We start from the raw sequence: 13,111 nt of genomic DNA, 5'->3' as shown, positions 1-13,111 counted from the left end.
GTTTTGAGATCAGACCGGCATGGTTAGTTTCTGATGAAAGACCTCTTCTGGACTGCAGACTCAACTTCTTTTCTTCTCACATGACAGAAAGGGAAAGAGGGAGAGAACTCTCTGGGGTCCCTTTTAAAAGGGAACAAATCCTACTCATGAAGGCTCCACCCTAAATATCTAAATGCCTCCCACAGGCCCCACCTCCTAACACCATCCCTTTGGGAGTTAGAAATTTCACATATGAGTTTGTGGGGGACACAGAGTTTCATCTTAAACAGGGCTGGTCACGTAAGCACATATCAAAACTCTAAAAGGAAAGCAGAAGTTCAGCCTAAAGCGTCTCATTTGTACAATGAGTCAGGGCATTATGAAGACACTTTTTAATTAGAGAAGCCAAGTTCCCAGATATGGATCAAGGGCAAATCCTTGAAAGTCAGCATTTCTAAAGGTAGCAGTCTCAGGCCTGCTATATAAACTCTTTTCTGCTCATGATCTTAAAGATATTCTTTGTGCCAGAGTTGGTTAGCAAGCCTGTCTTCTGGGGATAGCATCCCCAGTTTGTGTCAATAAAGCAGGGTTGAAGAGAATATTAAATGAAGTAGTTTTTGTTCATTGTTCCCAAGAAGAAGAAAAGAATCCCCTAGCTTTTCAGAGGATCCCCCTGTGTATGGAAGGATGATAGTTGAAGAGAAGATGCTGGCAAAACTGACGATTCTTTCCTGCCTCATGTCATAAAGTGACCATGGAATCTAGGTGAACAGTCAGAACGCTATGTGCTTGACATTCTCATCTGAGCCGAATTTATAATACATGCATCTGACGATAAAAAAGAAATGGGACAGGATACCAGGATTCATTTACATAGTCACTACATATGCTAAGATTAGACTCCTGACAAGAAGCACAGGAGCTATTTCTCAACAACATCTTTGGTGTTTCTTTGACACCAAAGATTTTACACCAGATCTAATTATTATACAATGAATGATGTCTTTCCACTGGTCGCTAACAACACTGTAAGTTTCAAAACTGCACCCAACACTGTAGTATTATTTTGTGTTGTACTCATTGTCAAACATGAGGAATAATCTGTTGGGATTATTAAATCACAAATTGTGAGCATGTTGCACAGCTGTCTGAGTGGACGTGATTCTCGCATCTAGACAAAAAATTGCAACATAAAAAAATAGTTATGCCATATGTTAACTGCACACGAAATTTGAAAACCGTACCCCAGAAGTTTATAATTGCCAGTTTTACTATGCATAGCTTCAAAGTGGATCTGAAAAGAAATAATAAGTATTTTCTCAGTATTATTTCTCAGAAATAATAAGTATTAATATTTTCTCAGGCTTCCCTGGTGGCTCAGAGGTTAAAGCGTCTGCCTGCCATGCGGGAGATCTGCGTTTGATCCCTGGGTCGGGAAGGTCCCCTGGAGAAGGAAATGGCAACCCACTCCAGTATTCTTGCCTGGAGAATCCCATGGAGGAGCTTGATGGGCTACAAGTCCACAGGGTCGCAAAGAGTCGGACTCGACTGAGTGACTTCACTTCACTTCTTCTTCAATATTTTCTCATGGTCCCAGAGTGGCTAGTTGAGATGTTTAATAATAAACACTATTTGGTTTAAAATAATAGGAAATATTTTTTAAGAGAAATAATAAGTATTTTATTATAAATTTAATTTGAATTATTCAAATCTATTTTGAACATCACTGTTTCAGGGGAAATATAACATGGCATTTTGTTTTGTTGATATAATTGGTTAATGTAAACTCAAGTCTCTACCTCTCAAACTAATTACCCAAAAATTTATTATACAGTGTTTGGAGAACTAAAGAAGTCAGTGAAAGAAAATTGTTGAGTCTCATTCTGCCAGTCATGTAGAAATTAAAATACACATCTACCTTTTACAAAAAAGGATATCATTTTTATAATCAACAGTCCCTTAAGAACTCTTTTCTAGACTTTATAATCTTAAACAAGTGTTAAATTTAAAAATTTCCAGGGATATTTATAATAGATTCAAGAGGTATCTGCACAAATATTAAGTGCCAATAAAATAAGGTACTTTTATAGATATTTGGGATACATAACATCTTTTAAAATTCCTATTTTTTGAAGCTTACACTCTGTCAGGGATAGAGAAAGATAAGTAAAAATGTAAATTATATAGTCTGGTAAAAGGTGATAAACATTATGCATAAAAGAAAAAGGAGAGAAAGGTAGAGAATCCGAGTACTCTGGGGTGTGCTGAGTGTGTATAGGGAGCCAGGTATAGTATTAGTAAATAAAATCATGGGATAGGGTTCAGTATCTGGAAAAATAGTGAACCCTGCGGGCAATGGGGATAATATAAAGAAGACTTTGTAATTTTGTTGTAACACAAGTTGACGGTGGAAGATGTACCTATAGAGTAATGTGGTATTTCGTTATTATGTTTTATGTTTAAAAGTTTTTTCCATGTGCTTCTGAACACCATGTTGATATAGCTGTTCTGAACATGAAAGAAGAGAGACATGTCACAGCATATGCTAAGCACTAAATGAGGGTTATCGGAGTTTATTATCATAAGAGTTTAGTGTCTTATTAAGAACTGGATGTTTGGGCAAATCTCATGAAAGAAGTAGTTTTGAGCTGAGCATTCATTAAATCAACCATTTATACCCTGTGTGGAGTATCATATGTTTAAATTCATTCTTTTAGTAACAATGAAAGATTTTTGAGCAGGAGTGTAAGATAATCAATAACCTCAGATATGCAGATGACACCACCCTTATGGCAGAAAGTGAAAAGGAACTAAAGAGCCTTTTGATGAGAGTGAAAGAGGAGAGTGAAAAAGACGGCTTAAAATTCAGCATTCAAAAAATGAAGATCATGGCATCGGATTACATCACTTCATGGCAAATAGATGGGGAAACAATGGAAACAATGTCAGACTGTTTTCTTGGGCTCCAAAATCACTGCCAATGGTGACAGCAGCCATGAAATTAAAAGACACTTGCTCCTTGGAAGAAAAGCCATGGTCAACCCAAACATATTAAAAAGCAGAGACATTACTTTGCTGACAAAGGTCCATCTACTCAAAGCTATGGTTTTTCCAGTGGTCATGTATAGATGTGAGCTGGACCATAAAGAAAGCTGAGTGCCGAAGGATTGATGCTTTTGAAATGTGGTGTTGGAGAAAACTCTTGAGCATCCCTTGGACTGCAAGGAGATCCAACCAGTCCATCCTAAAGGAAATCAGCCCTGAATATTCATTAGAAGGGCTGATGTTGAAGGTGAAACTCCAATACTTTGGCCACTTTGATGCAAAGAACAGGTGGAAAAGACCCTTTTAATTGGAAAAGACCCTGATGCTGGGAAAGATTGAAGGTAGTGGGAAAAGGGGACAACAGAGGATGAGATAGTTGTATGGCATCACCAGCTCAATTGACGTGAGTTTGAGCAAGCTTCAGGAGTTAGTGATGGACAGGGAAGTCTGGAATGCTGCAGTCCATGGGGTCACAAAGAGTTGGACATAACTGAGAAACTGAACTGACTGATAGCATAATCATGTGTGTGCATTATTAAGATTTATTCTAAGTTCTTCCACAGATCAGTCACAAAATTACAACTATCCTGACTGGAATATATTAGACTTTAATAGGTGATAGAGAAAGGAACAAAATGAAAACTGGGACCGTTAGTTAAATGTGAATATATATTTAACAGAAAACAGCCAATTGAAAACACAAAAACTTAGAATAAAAATAACACCAACATTTAAAATAAAGCATCAGTGATAAGAAGTCAGTCATTCCATTAATGGAAAGAGAAAGGTTAAGAAGGAAGTACAGATGCACAGGGGAAGAGAAGTTTAGTCTGTGATACATTAGTTTAAAGCTCTCTATCCTTGTGTGTGTGTGTGTGTGTGTGTGTGTGTGTGTGTGTGTGAGCTTCTGCATGCCCAATCGCTCAGTCATGTCCGGTTCTTTGTGACCCCATGGACTGCCCCTTGCTAGGCTCTTCTGTCCATGAAGTTTTCCAGGAAAGAATACTGGAGTTGGTTGCCACACCCTCCTCCAGGGGATCTTCCCAATTGGGTTGGGAAGATCGCCTGCACTGGTAGGCGAATTCTTTACCACTAAGCCACCTCTATCCCTATGGAAATGTCCAAAAGTCAATGAGTAATGTAGGTCTGGAACCAGAAAAGGGTTTGTAGATAAAAATTGGAAATTATTGCACTGAGATGATAGTTGAGGGCACAGAAGTAAATTAGGTAGCTAGAGAAAAAGTATAGAACTGAAGATAGAACCATGGGAGAGAGAAAAAGGAGTAATCAGAACCAGGCAAGTACATGAGCCTCTGAATCAAAGTCTTTAAGAAAAAAGAAAATATTTTTTAAAAAGACATAATGATGTAGAAGGAGGACTTGTGCAAACAAAATAATAGAAATAAAAATGTTGGGGGAAATGTCTGTTTATTGTTGCTATAATTTATATGGAGTTAAATTCACTTGTTTTTTTTTTCTTTAATTCACTATTTTTGAAATGCAGTCTGTGAATTCTGACAGATGGCTAGTCATGTAATCACCGCAAAAGTCAAGATGGAGCAAGTTCCATCACACCCTCAAATTCTCTTATGTATCTTTTTAATCAAATCTACCTCTACTCCCAGTCACTGTCAACAGTGATATGTTTTCTCCCCTTACCCTTTTATCTTTTGCAGAGTATCTTTTACATTAAATCATGTAAAACATTATACAAAACCACCAGTATCTGTTCTAGATACCATGTCCACCACAACATTATAGCTTTTCTTTATCTTTCATGCTATGTAGGCTTTTGAGCCTGGCTTCTTTCACCTGGTATATTTGAGATCCTTTGTTGCATGAGTTCCTTTTCATCACCGAAGAGTGGTCCATTGTATGGATGGACCTACAGTTTGTTTACCCATTTAGCAATTGAAGGATGTTTTGGCTGTTTACAGTTTGAGGTGATTATGAATAAAGCTGCTGTAAACATTCAGGTTTACATTCATACATACAGGTTTTTGTGCATACATAGTTTTCATTTCTCCTGAGTTATGCAGCAGTAGCATAACTTAGTTATAAAATAAATATAGTTTTAACTTTGTAAGAACTGGTCAACCACTCGCCATTTCCATTAGAAATGTATGAGAATCCTAATTGCTGCATGATCTTGTCAGCACTTGGTGCTGCCAATATTGTTTATTTTACTATTTTAATAGATATATTATTGTATTTGTGATGTTATTTTGCATTTTCTTAATGAGTAACATTGTGTTGAACACATTTCAGTACCTTTGCCATTTTTAATATTCTTTTGATTGAAGATTATAACTCTAAAGAAAAAGGCAAAAACAGATGATAATGTTGAGTAAAAAACATTTTGTTTTCTGAGTTGTGACTTAGGATAAATATAAATGACAAGTGTTAGAGTAAATCATGTGAGACAGGGCTAATCTATTTGGTAAAGATTGCTGATATGATTAAAAGAGCTTTAAATTATATTTGAAGTGTTGAGAAAATGATCCCACAAACAAGATCAATTAACAACAGATGTGAATTTAAAAGAACAGAATAAAAACTGATAATTGAAGGAAAAGTAGTAAAGATGGTTGAAAACAATGTTTCCATCCATCTCTAACTAATGAACAGAGTATGAGTGCCTGTTCATAACTAATGAACAGGCAATGAATCTGAAAAAGTAATATAAACAACTGCTCACATATCTAGAAGTTGTTGGAAAGGGACAGATGAAGAGTTTTTAGAGCAATGAAAGGATACGACTTATTTGATAGACATGGTTTTGATAAACGATGAAACAGAATAGCACTGAAAATTAATATATACATTAGTACCCACTCCAGTGTTCTTGCCTGGAAAATCCCAGGGACGGCAGAGCCTGGTGGGCTGCCATCTATGGGGTCTCACAGAGTCGGACACGACTGAAGCAACTTAGCAGCATGAGGGTGAAAACATGTTAGCATTGGCATCAGGATGAAAGATAAAGAAAAGTTATAATGTTGTGTAGACACAGTCTCTAGAGCAGATACTGGTGGATTCATATAGTACTTCCCTCTGTGTGTGACAAAAGTTGCCCAGAGGCACTGAGAGGTCCTCTCACAAGTCTGTTAGACACTCCATTCTGACCTCAGCAGGGATCAGAGTTATCAGTCCTGCACAATGTTACTGTGTAAATGATGAAATAAAAAAATAAAATCCTGATGCTAATCTAGAACTAGGCATTAAAAATAAAAATAATTTAAATAAGTAATAAATAAAAATAAAATATTATATAAAACATGTATGGTGGTAGGTGTACTATAAACAAAAATAGAGTAGAAGACATCAGTATGAAGTGTCCCTTCATTATTCATCAAATGCCTATTGAATAAGTGCTGAATGAGCACTGAGAAAAATTAAGTGGATAGAGGGGTAAATTAAACACAACCTCTCTTCTCATGGAGTTCAGACATTAAACAAGCAATTAAAATAAAGAATGGTAAATATTGGCAAAGACAGAGGGCTTTGAAAATGTAAGGAGTTCTTCAAGCAGTTCAAATTTAACAAGAGCCTTTATAAAATGTGCAAGTAGGATTAATACAAAAGTATAACTTGAGCACATATCAGGGTTCAGAAAGCAAAGACCAGAACAAATTGAGACCTATGAAACATTCCAATACAGTGGTAAAGGAATTTTAGTTCTGTTCAGAGCAGGGAAATGAATATTAACAGATTAGTCACGATATTCGCAATAAATGAGAGAATATTGAGTTGGCCAAACTTAATTGTACTGATCTTCATCAAAGAAAATAAATGAACTAGAAGGAGTTTGAAGTTCTACCCAAGAAAAAAGTTATGGAAAGTTTGCTTGAAATAATTCCATGTCTCTAGAAAAACATGCCAATGACATCATAGGATCAAACTTTACCTGATCTTTGAGAAAAAGTGAAAGAAATAGAGTATGAACGCATGTACACCCGTGGTGGATTCATGTCAATGTATGGCAAAATCAATACAGAATTGTAAAGTAAAATAAAGTAAAAATAAAACAAACAAACAAAAAGATTTATAACAGCAAAAAAAAAAAAAAAGAAATAGAGTATTAGATAAAGGATGAGATCATCTACTCAATCTTTCATCAATTTGTTTATTTGTCTTTAAAAAGACAGTTCAGTACTTCTATATGTCAAGCACGGTGCTGGTCAGTAGTGACACAAAGTTTAAGAAGTGGGAACCCTGAGTCCTGTCCTCACAAAAGCTCACACTCTAATTGAAAGTAGGAACAAATGTGCAATTACATGATGACTCAGTGGGTAAAGAATTCACCTGCAACGCAGAAGACACAGGAGACATGAATTCGATCTCTGGGTGGGGAAGGTCCCCTGGAGAAGGACATGGCATCCCACTCCAGTATTCTTGCCTGGGAAATCACATGGACAGAGGAGCCTGGTGGGCTACAGTCCTGGGGTCACAAATAGCTGGACACGATTGAGTGAATAAGCACGCACACAGGCCTGATAAATTCAACAGGAACTTCAGAGCATCAAACAATTAAGAGAATGTATGTAATTCTATTGACAGGAAAGATCTAAAAAAAAAAGAAAATGATGTTTTATTTAGAGTCTGATTTTTATTAATTCAAGGACAAATTGCCCATTGAACACAAATATGTACTGGAACTTATAAAGGTATCTAACCATTTAAAAAATATTTTAGTAATAAAGTAAAAAAATACAAATCAGATGATATACAGAAGTAGATTTGTAGCTGACTGTATAATGAAATAGAAATAGCTTCAACTGACAAATGAGTGCCAACTAATCTTTAGTTGTTTGTTACAAGGTTCTGTACTTAACAAGTATCCATTCAATATTTTTCCAAAATGAGAATATAGCCAATATCTTATCATAACTTTAAATGGAGTATAGTTTATTAAAATATTGAATCATTATGCTGTACACCTGAAACTGATAACATAACACTGTAAATCAACTGGACTTCAAAAAAAATTTTTTTCATTCTAATTACACAGGCATGCAGTTTGGTCACATTTTATGTGAATTTGAATTATTTAAATATGAAGTATAATGTATTTAAAATATTTATAGATCTCACTTGAGATAAATGTTAAAGCAAATAACCTTAAATTTAAAAATCATCAATGACCGTGTTTTGAAGTGAATGAACCGTAAACAGTTTGCACTGTTTCCACAAGGCGGAGCCACTGTGCTAACTGTATCCAGTCATGTGTTCTTTCAGCCTTTTCTTTCCGCACTATGTATTATGTTTATAACCATATTTATTGTCTATAACCATATTTATAACTTGAGGCTTTCTAAATAACTGAAATTATTCTATATCTAATAAGTGAACTGAAACACTGTCTTCAGCAAATTGAGTATGTAGGGGATTTATCCCACTCTTTTACTGCTGTCTAATATTCCGACTAAGGTCCGTCTAGTCAAGGCTATGGTTTTTCCAGTGGTCATGTATGGATGTGAGAGTTGGACTGTGAAGAAAGCTGAGTGCGGAAGAATTGATGCTTTTGAACTGTGGTGTTGGAGAAGACTCTTGAGAGTCCCCTGGACTGCAAGGAGATCCAACCAGTCCATTCTGAAGGAGATCAGCCCTGGAATTTCTTTGGAAGGAATGATGCTAAAGCTGAAGCTCCAGTACTTTGGCCACCTCATGGGAAGAGTTGACTCATTGGAAAAGACTCTGATGCTGGGAGGGATTGGGGGCAGGAGGAGAAGGGGACGACAGGATGAGATGGCTGGATGGCATCACGGACTCGATGGACGTGAGTCTGAGTGAACTCCGGGAGATGGTGATGGACAGGGAGGCCTGGCGTGCTGCGATTCATGGGGTCGCAAAGAGTCGGACACGACTGAGCGACTGAACTGAACTGAATATTCCTTGCTGAAAAGAGAGTGGTAGTAATGGTGTTAGTCTCTTAGTCCTGTCTGACTCTTTGTGACTTTATGGACTGTAGCTCACCAGGCTCCTCTGTCCATAAGAATACTGGCGTGGGTTGCCATTCCCTTCTCCAGGGGATCTTTCCGACCCATAGATAGAACCCAGGTCTCCTCCATTGCATGCAGATTCTTTACTGTCTGAGATACAGGGAAGCTCTGCTGAAAAGATGCTATAATTCATTTAACAAGTCCCTTCATCAGTGGTCATTTAGGGGTCCTATTACTTTTCACTAGTGCAAATGATATCATGAAGAAATTTCTTGAACATTATCTTTGTGCAAGTGTGTCTGGAATATATATTCTGCTGGGAGAAATTTCTGGCTCAAAGCAAATGAACCTTTTTAATTCTGTCAAATTGTCCTATTCAAAGGTTCCAACAATATACGGTCTAACCAACATTATATGAGAATGCTTATTTTTCTGCATGACTGTTTTGTTTTTAAATGTTGCCACCTGATATAAAATGTTGTTGATGGTAATTTGTTACTCCTTAATTAGTAATGAGGTTGAATAAGTTTTGAACTGTAGTTGTTCGCTGACTTCCCAGCTCATATTACTTACTCATTTGCCACAATTTTTATAGGGTTACACTCTTTTTTGTGGGGATTAGTCAGAACTTTTTATTTGTTATAGATATTAGTCATTAGATTGTTGTGTATGTAAAAAAATATTTTCTCTTCACCTAGCGCTTTGAAATTTCATAATGTGTGGCTTTCATTGCAAATGAGTTTTGAGTCTAGGTGGTCAAACATCAGGATTTTTCTCTTATTTTGTGTTGAAAAAGCTTTCTAAAATTTTAAAGCTCAAAGATATTCTGTTTATTTGATTATAATGTAATCATTTTTCATGTTTAGTATTTTTATGCACATGGAATTTATATTTTTATGAAAATACAGTTAGTTTAGCACCATTTATTGAACAGACTTTGTTTTCCTTCTGTGATTTGAAATATTACCCTCATCATGCACTGGTTTCGATTGTATGTGATTGTGTGTCCAGATAGCCTATTAATTCTACAGTTGGCAAAAATCTTAATACTTAACACAAATAAATGCAGTGGATCACAGAATTATTCTCCCTTCCAAGAAGCAGGAAAGGGCTTCAGAGAAGCAGCTCAGAGAGTTCAGATATTTTGTGAAATCCCATGAGTGCATTGGTGGGTGATCTGGGCCTGGGAATACATTTTTCCTATTTCTGACTCAGTGTTTTTCCCATTCTGCTGCAAACTCTAATTTGACATCAACAGAAAAACAGGTCACTTTTACCCTCTTTTGTCTTGATTCTTTTTCAGTAACAGAGGAGTATTCATACTGTAGTAGATCCCCATGCCAGAATGGGGGTACATGTATAAATGCAAGAACTAGCTTCATCTGTGCTTGCCGACATCCTTTTACTGGTGACAACTGTACTGTCAAGGTGGCAGGAGAAAATGCTTTAACTCCAGGTAAGAAAGTGCATGTGTCCTTGGATTTGCTCAATGTCCTAAACAAAAATATTTTTTGAAATGTTTACAAATGAATGTTTAGACCTGTTTAATCTGGACTTACTTGATTAATTCCTTTTACTTCTGACATTCACTGAATAACATACAGGGTTTTGTCAGGTAAACTAATTCATATACATTAGTTGAAATTTTCAATGTTGGTTTAATAGAAGCAATTTATTAAAAATCCCCCAACTTGTTTTTTCTAGTGCATCTTAAAATATATATTGGATAAGAAAATATAAATTATACTTTCTTAAAAGAAAATATATATTATATATATGCCATATAATATATACATATACATAGTGTATATACATACATATATATATATAAACTTTTTCTCCTCAAACAAGAATACATCTTTGATTCATATCAAACCTGATCCCTTAAATAAAGCTTTAATAAGTGTATAGCAGAGTGTCTTCTGTGAAGGTCATAATACCGTTCTGACTGGCTGAGGGCTGTTAGACTATGCTAAAATGTAGTGAGTAGAGCAAGATGCCTTTTTGTCCGTTTACTTCCATAAGTATTGGTGGCTATAGATTTACTTCCAGAGTGTATCATTTTTTATTTTCACGCAAGAAAAATGTGTGCAGTGCTTAATATATATTCTCTTTAAAATGATGGCAAAAATATGTTTCAAATCAGGCTTTTCTTAATAATATGCTGCATAATAAAGAGTGAATTTTTTAGTCTGCTCTTAAATCGCAGCCTTTGTAAGTACATTTGGCATTAATTACATAGAAGATTGCTTTTGTCTACGTCTCTATAGTGCATCTGATTTCTTTGGGTTTCTGTTTTAGCCTCCAGAAACTGTTTGACAACGTGCAGAAAAAAATTGTTTCTACATCATGTCAGCTTTAATTCATGCAAGAGGCTTTAAAACATTCTGGTATACCATAATAACCATAAAATGCTTTGAATCCCTTCATCTCTGGAGAGATCAAAGACACACACAAATTAATCTTTGAGGCATTTTTGTGAATGATATATTAAGTGTTACTGTCATTCTACCATGATCTAAGTGGAGAAACTGAGTCTCAGAGAGACTAAGCAATTTTGGGTAGTTCAGGCAGGAAAAGAGGCAGGCATCCAGACACACATGCCCTTGTTAAGTCCAATGAATGACCATTTTACTTCTACTAACCCTTTTTATAACTGAGATAAAGAATAAAGATATAAACAAAACAAGATCAAAACATGAAAATCAACTCTTTCTATTTTTTTCCACTAACAGATTTTTCAAAAGGAACTTACAGATATGCACCGATGGTGGCATTTTTTGCATCTCATACTTACGGAATGACTACAGCTGGTCCTATCTTATTTAATAACTTGGATGTCAACTATGGAGCCTCATATACGCCAAGAACTGGAAAATTCAGAATCCCCTATCTTGGGGTGTATGTTTTTAAGTATACCATTGAGTCAGTTAGTGCTCATATCTCTGGATTTTTAGTGGTTGATGGAGTAGACAAGCTTACATTTGAGTCTGAAAATGGAAACAGTGAAATACACTGTGATAGGGTTTTGACTGGGGATGCCTTATTAGAATTAAATTATGGGCAGGAAGTGTGGTTGCGTCTTGTAAAAGGAACAATTCCAGCCAAATTTCCCCCTGCCACTACATTTAGTGGTTACTTATTATACCGTACATAAATTAGCATGAAAGACAGACTGTCACCTTTACTGAGAAGCAGCCAGGGTTTTTATTTATCTTTGCATGAACATCTGCTCTGTTTTTGGTTTTTCAACATGAATGAAAACGAACCTCTTTATAAAATCTGAGTAAGGCTCTAAGTTTATTTCACAAAATTATTTAATTATCTTTTAGACAACCCATATATGAAGGAATTTTTTCTCCTACAGAGGTTTAGTAGCATAGGAAACAAAATTAGTTTTTTAGCATAACCATTCCTATTTTTGTTCTTTCATGTTAAGGCATTGCAATATAAAGGAATATTATAAAATGACAATCAGTCAATATTGCCAGTCACAGTAATCTTTTCAACAAAACATTTAACTTTTGTGATTCCTTGTGTACATAAATATATAACATATGTTTCTTAAAATCACAAGTTCAAAGTACTCAAAGACCAAGAAGTCTTCCTTTAACTTTGATTTTCAGTTTTTTCTGTTGGTTTAAAATTTTACATATTGAAATTTTCACTTGTAATGAAAAATTTTAAACTTGAAATAGAAATTTGAAATATGTTTTATTATTGTTTCCTTCCTAAACTATATTCAATATCCTGTGAAAAGCCATAAAGGAAAAGAATATGAAAAACAATATATATGTGTGTAACTCAATCAATTGCTATACACCACAAACTAACACAACAGTGTAAGCCAACTATACATCAATAAAATTTTTCTAAAAGATTATTTTTTCCTTCCTATAATTAGAGAATAAAGAAATAGTTAACACACGAACATTTACACCCAAGTCTAAAGACACAGAAGTGGATATTTTATCCTTCTTTCATCACACAATAACTATGTGTGTGCTCTGTCACACTCAGCTCTTCGTGAATTCATGGACTGCAGCCCAGCAGGCTCCTGTATCCAAGGGATTTCCCAGGCAAGAATACTGAAGCAGGGTTGCCACTTCCGTCTCCAATGGATCTTTCTCACCCAGAGATCGAACCGG

At 35.6% G+C, this 13,111-nt stretch overlaps 1 protein-coding gene across 2 annotated transcripts in view; it reads left to right on the top strand.

Moving 5' to 3' along the window:
• Nucleotides 1-12,846, top strand: part of MMRN1 (multimerin 1) — a 106,533-nt gene extending 93,687 nt beyond the window's left edge. Inside the window, exons 8-9 of one of the 2 annotated variants that reach the window (XM_040237851.1) lie at nt 10,267-10,419; nt 11,699-12,846. In XM_040237851.1, coding sequence (XP_040093785.1) covers nt 10,267-10,419; nt 11,699-12,120 — 575 coding nt within the window. In that variant the 3' untranslated portion in view covers nt 12,121-12,846. The remainder of the gene's footprint in view (nt 1-10,266; nt 10,420-11,698) is intronic. The other variant, XM_040237852.1, reaches the window with a different exon arrangement.
• The last annotated feature ends 265 nt before the right edge of the window (nt 12,847-13,111 follow it).

The sequence above is a fragment of the Oryx dammah genome, unplaced genomic scaffold, assembly GCF_014754425.2.
Source record: "Oryx dammah isolate SB20612 unplaced genomic scaffold, SCBI_Odam_1.1 HiC_scaffold_3, whole genome shotgun sequence".
NCBI lineage: Eukaryota > Metazoa > Chordata > Mammalia > Artiodactyla > Bovidae > Oryx > Oryx dammah.
Note: the sequence above shows the minus strand (reverse complement) of the source record. Positions and strands in the feature narration are given on the sequence as shown.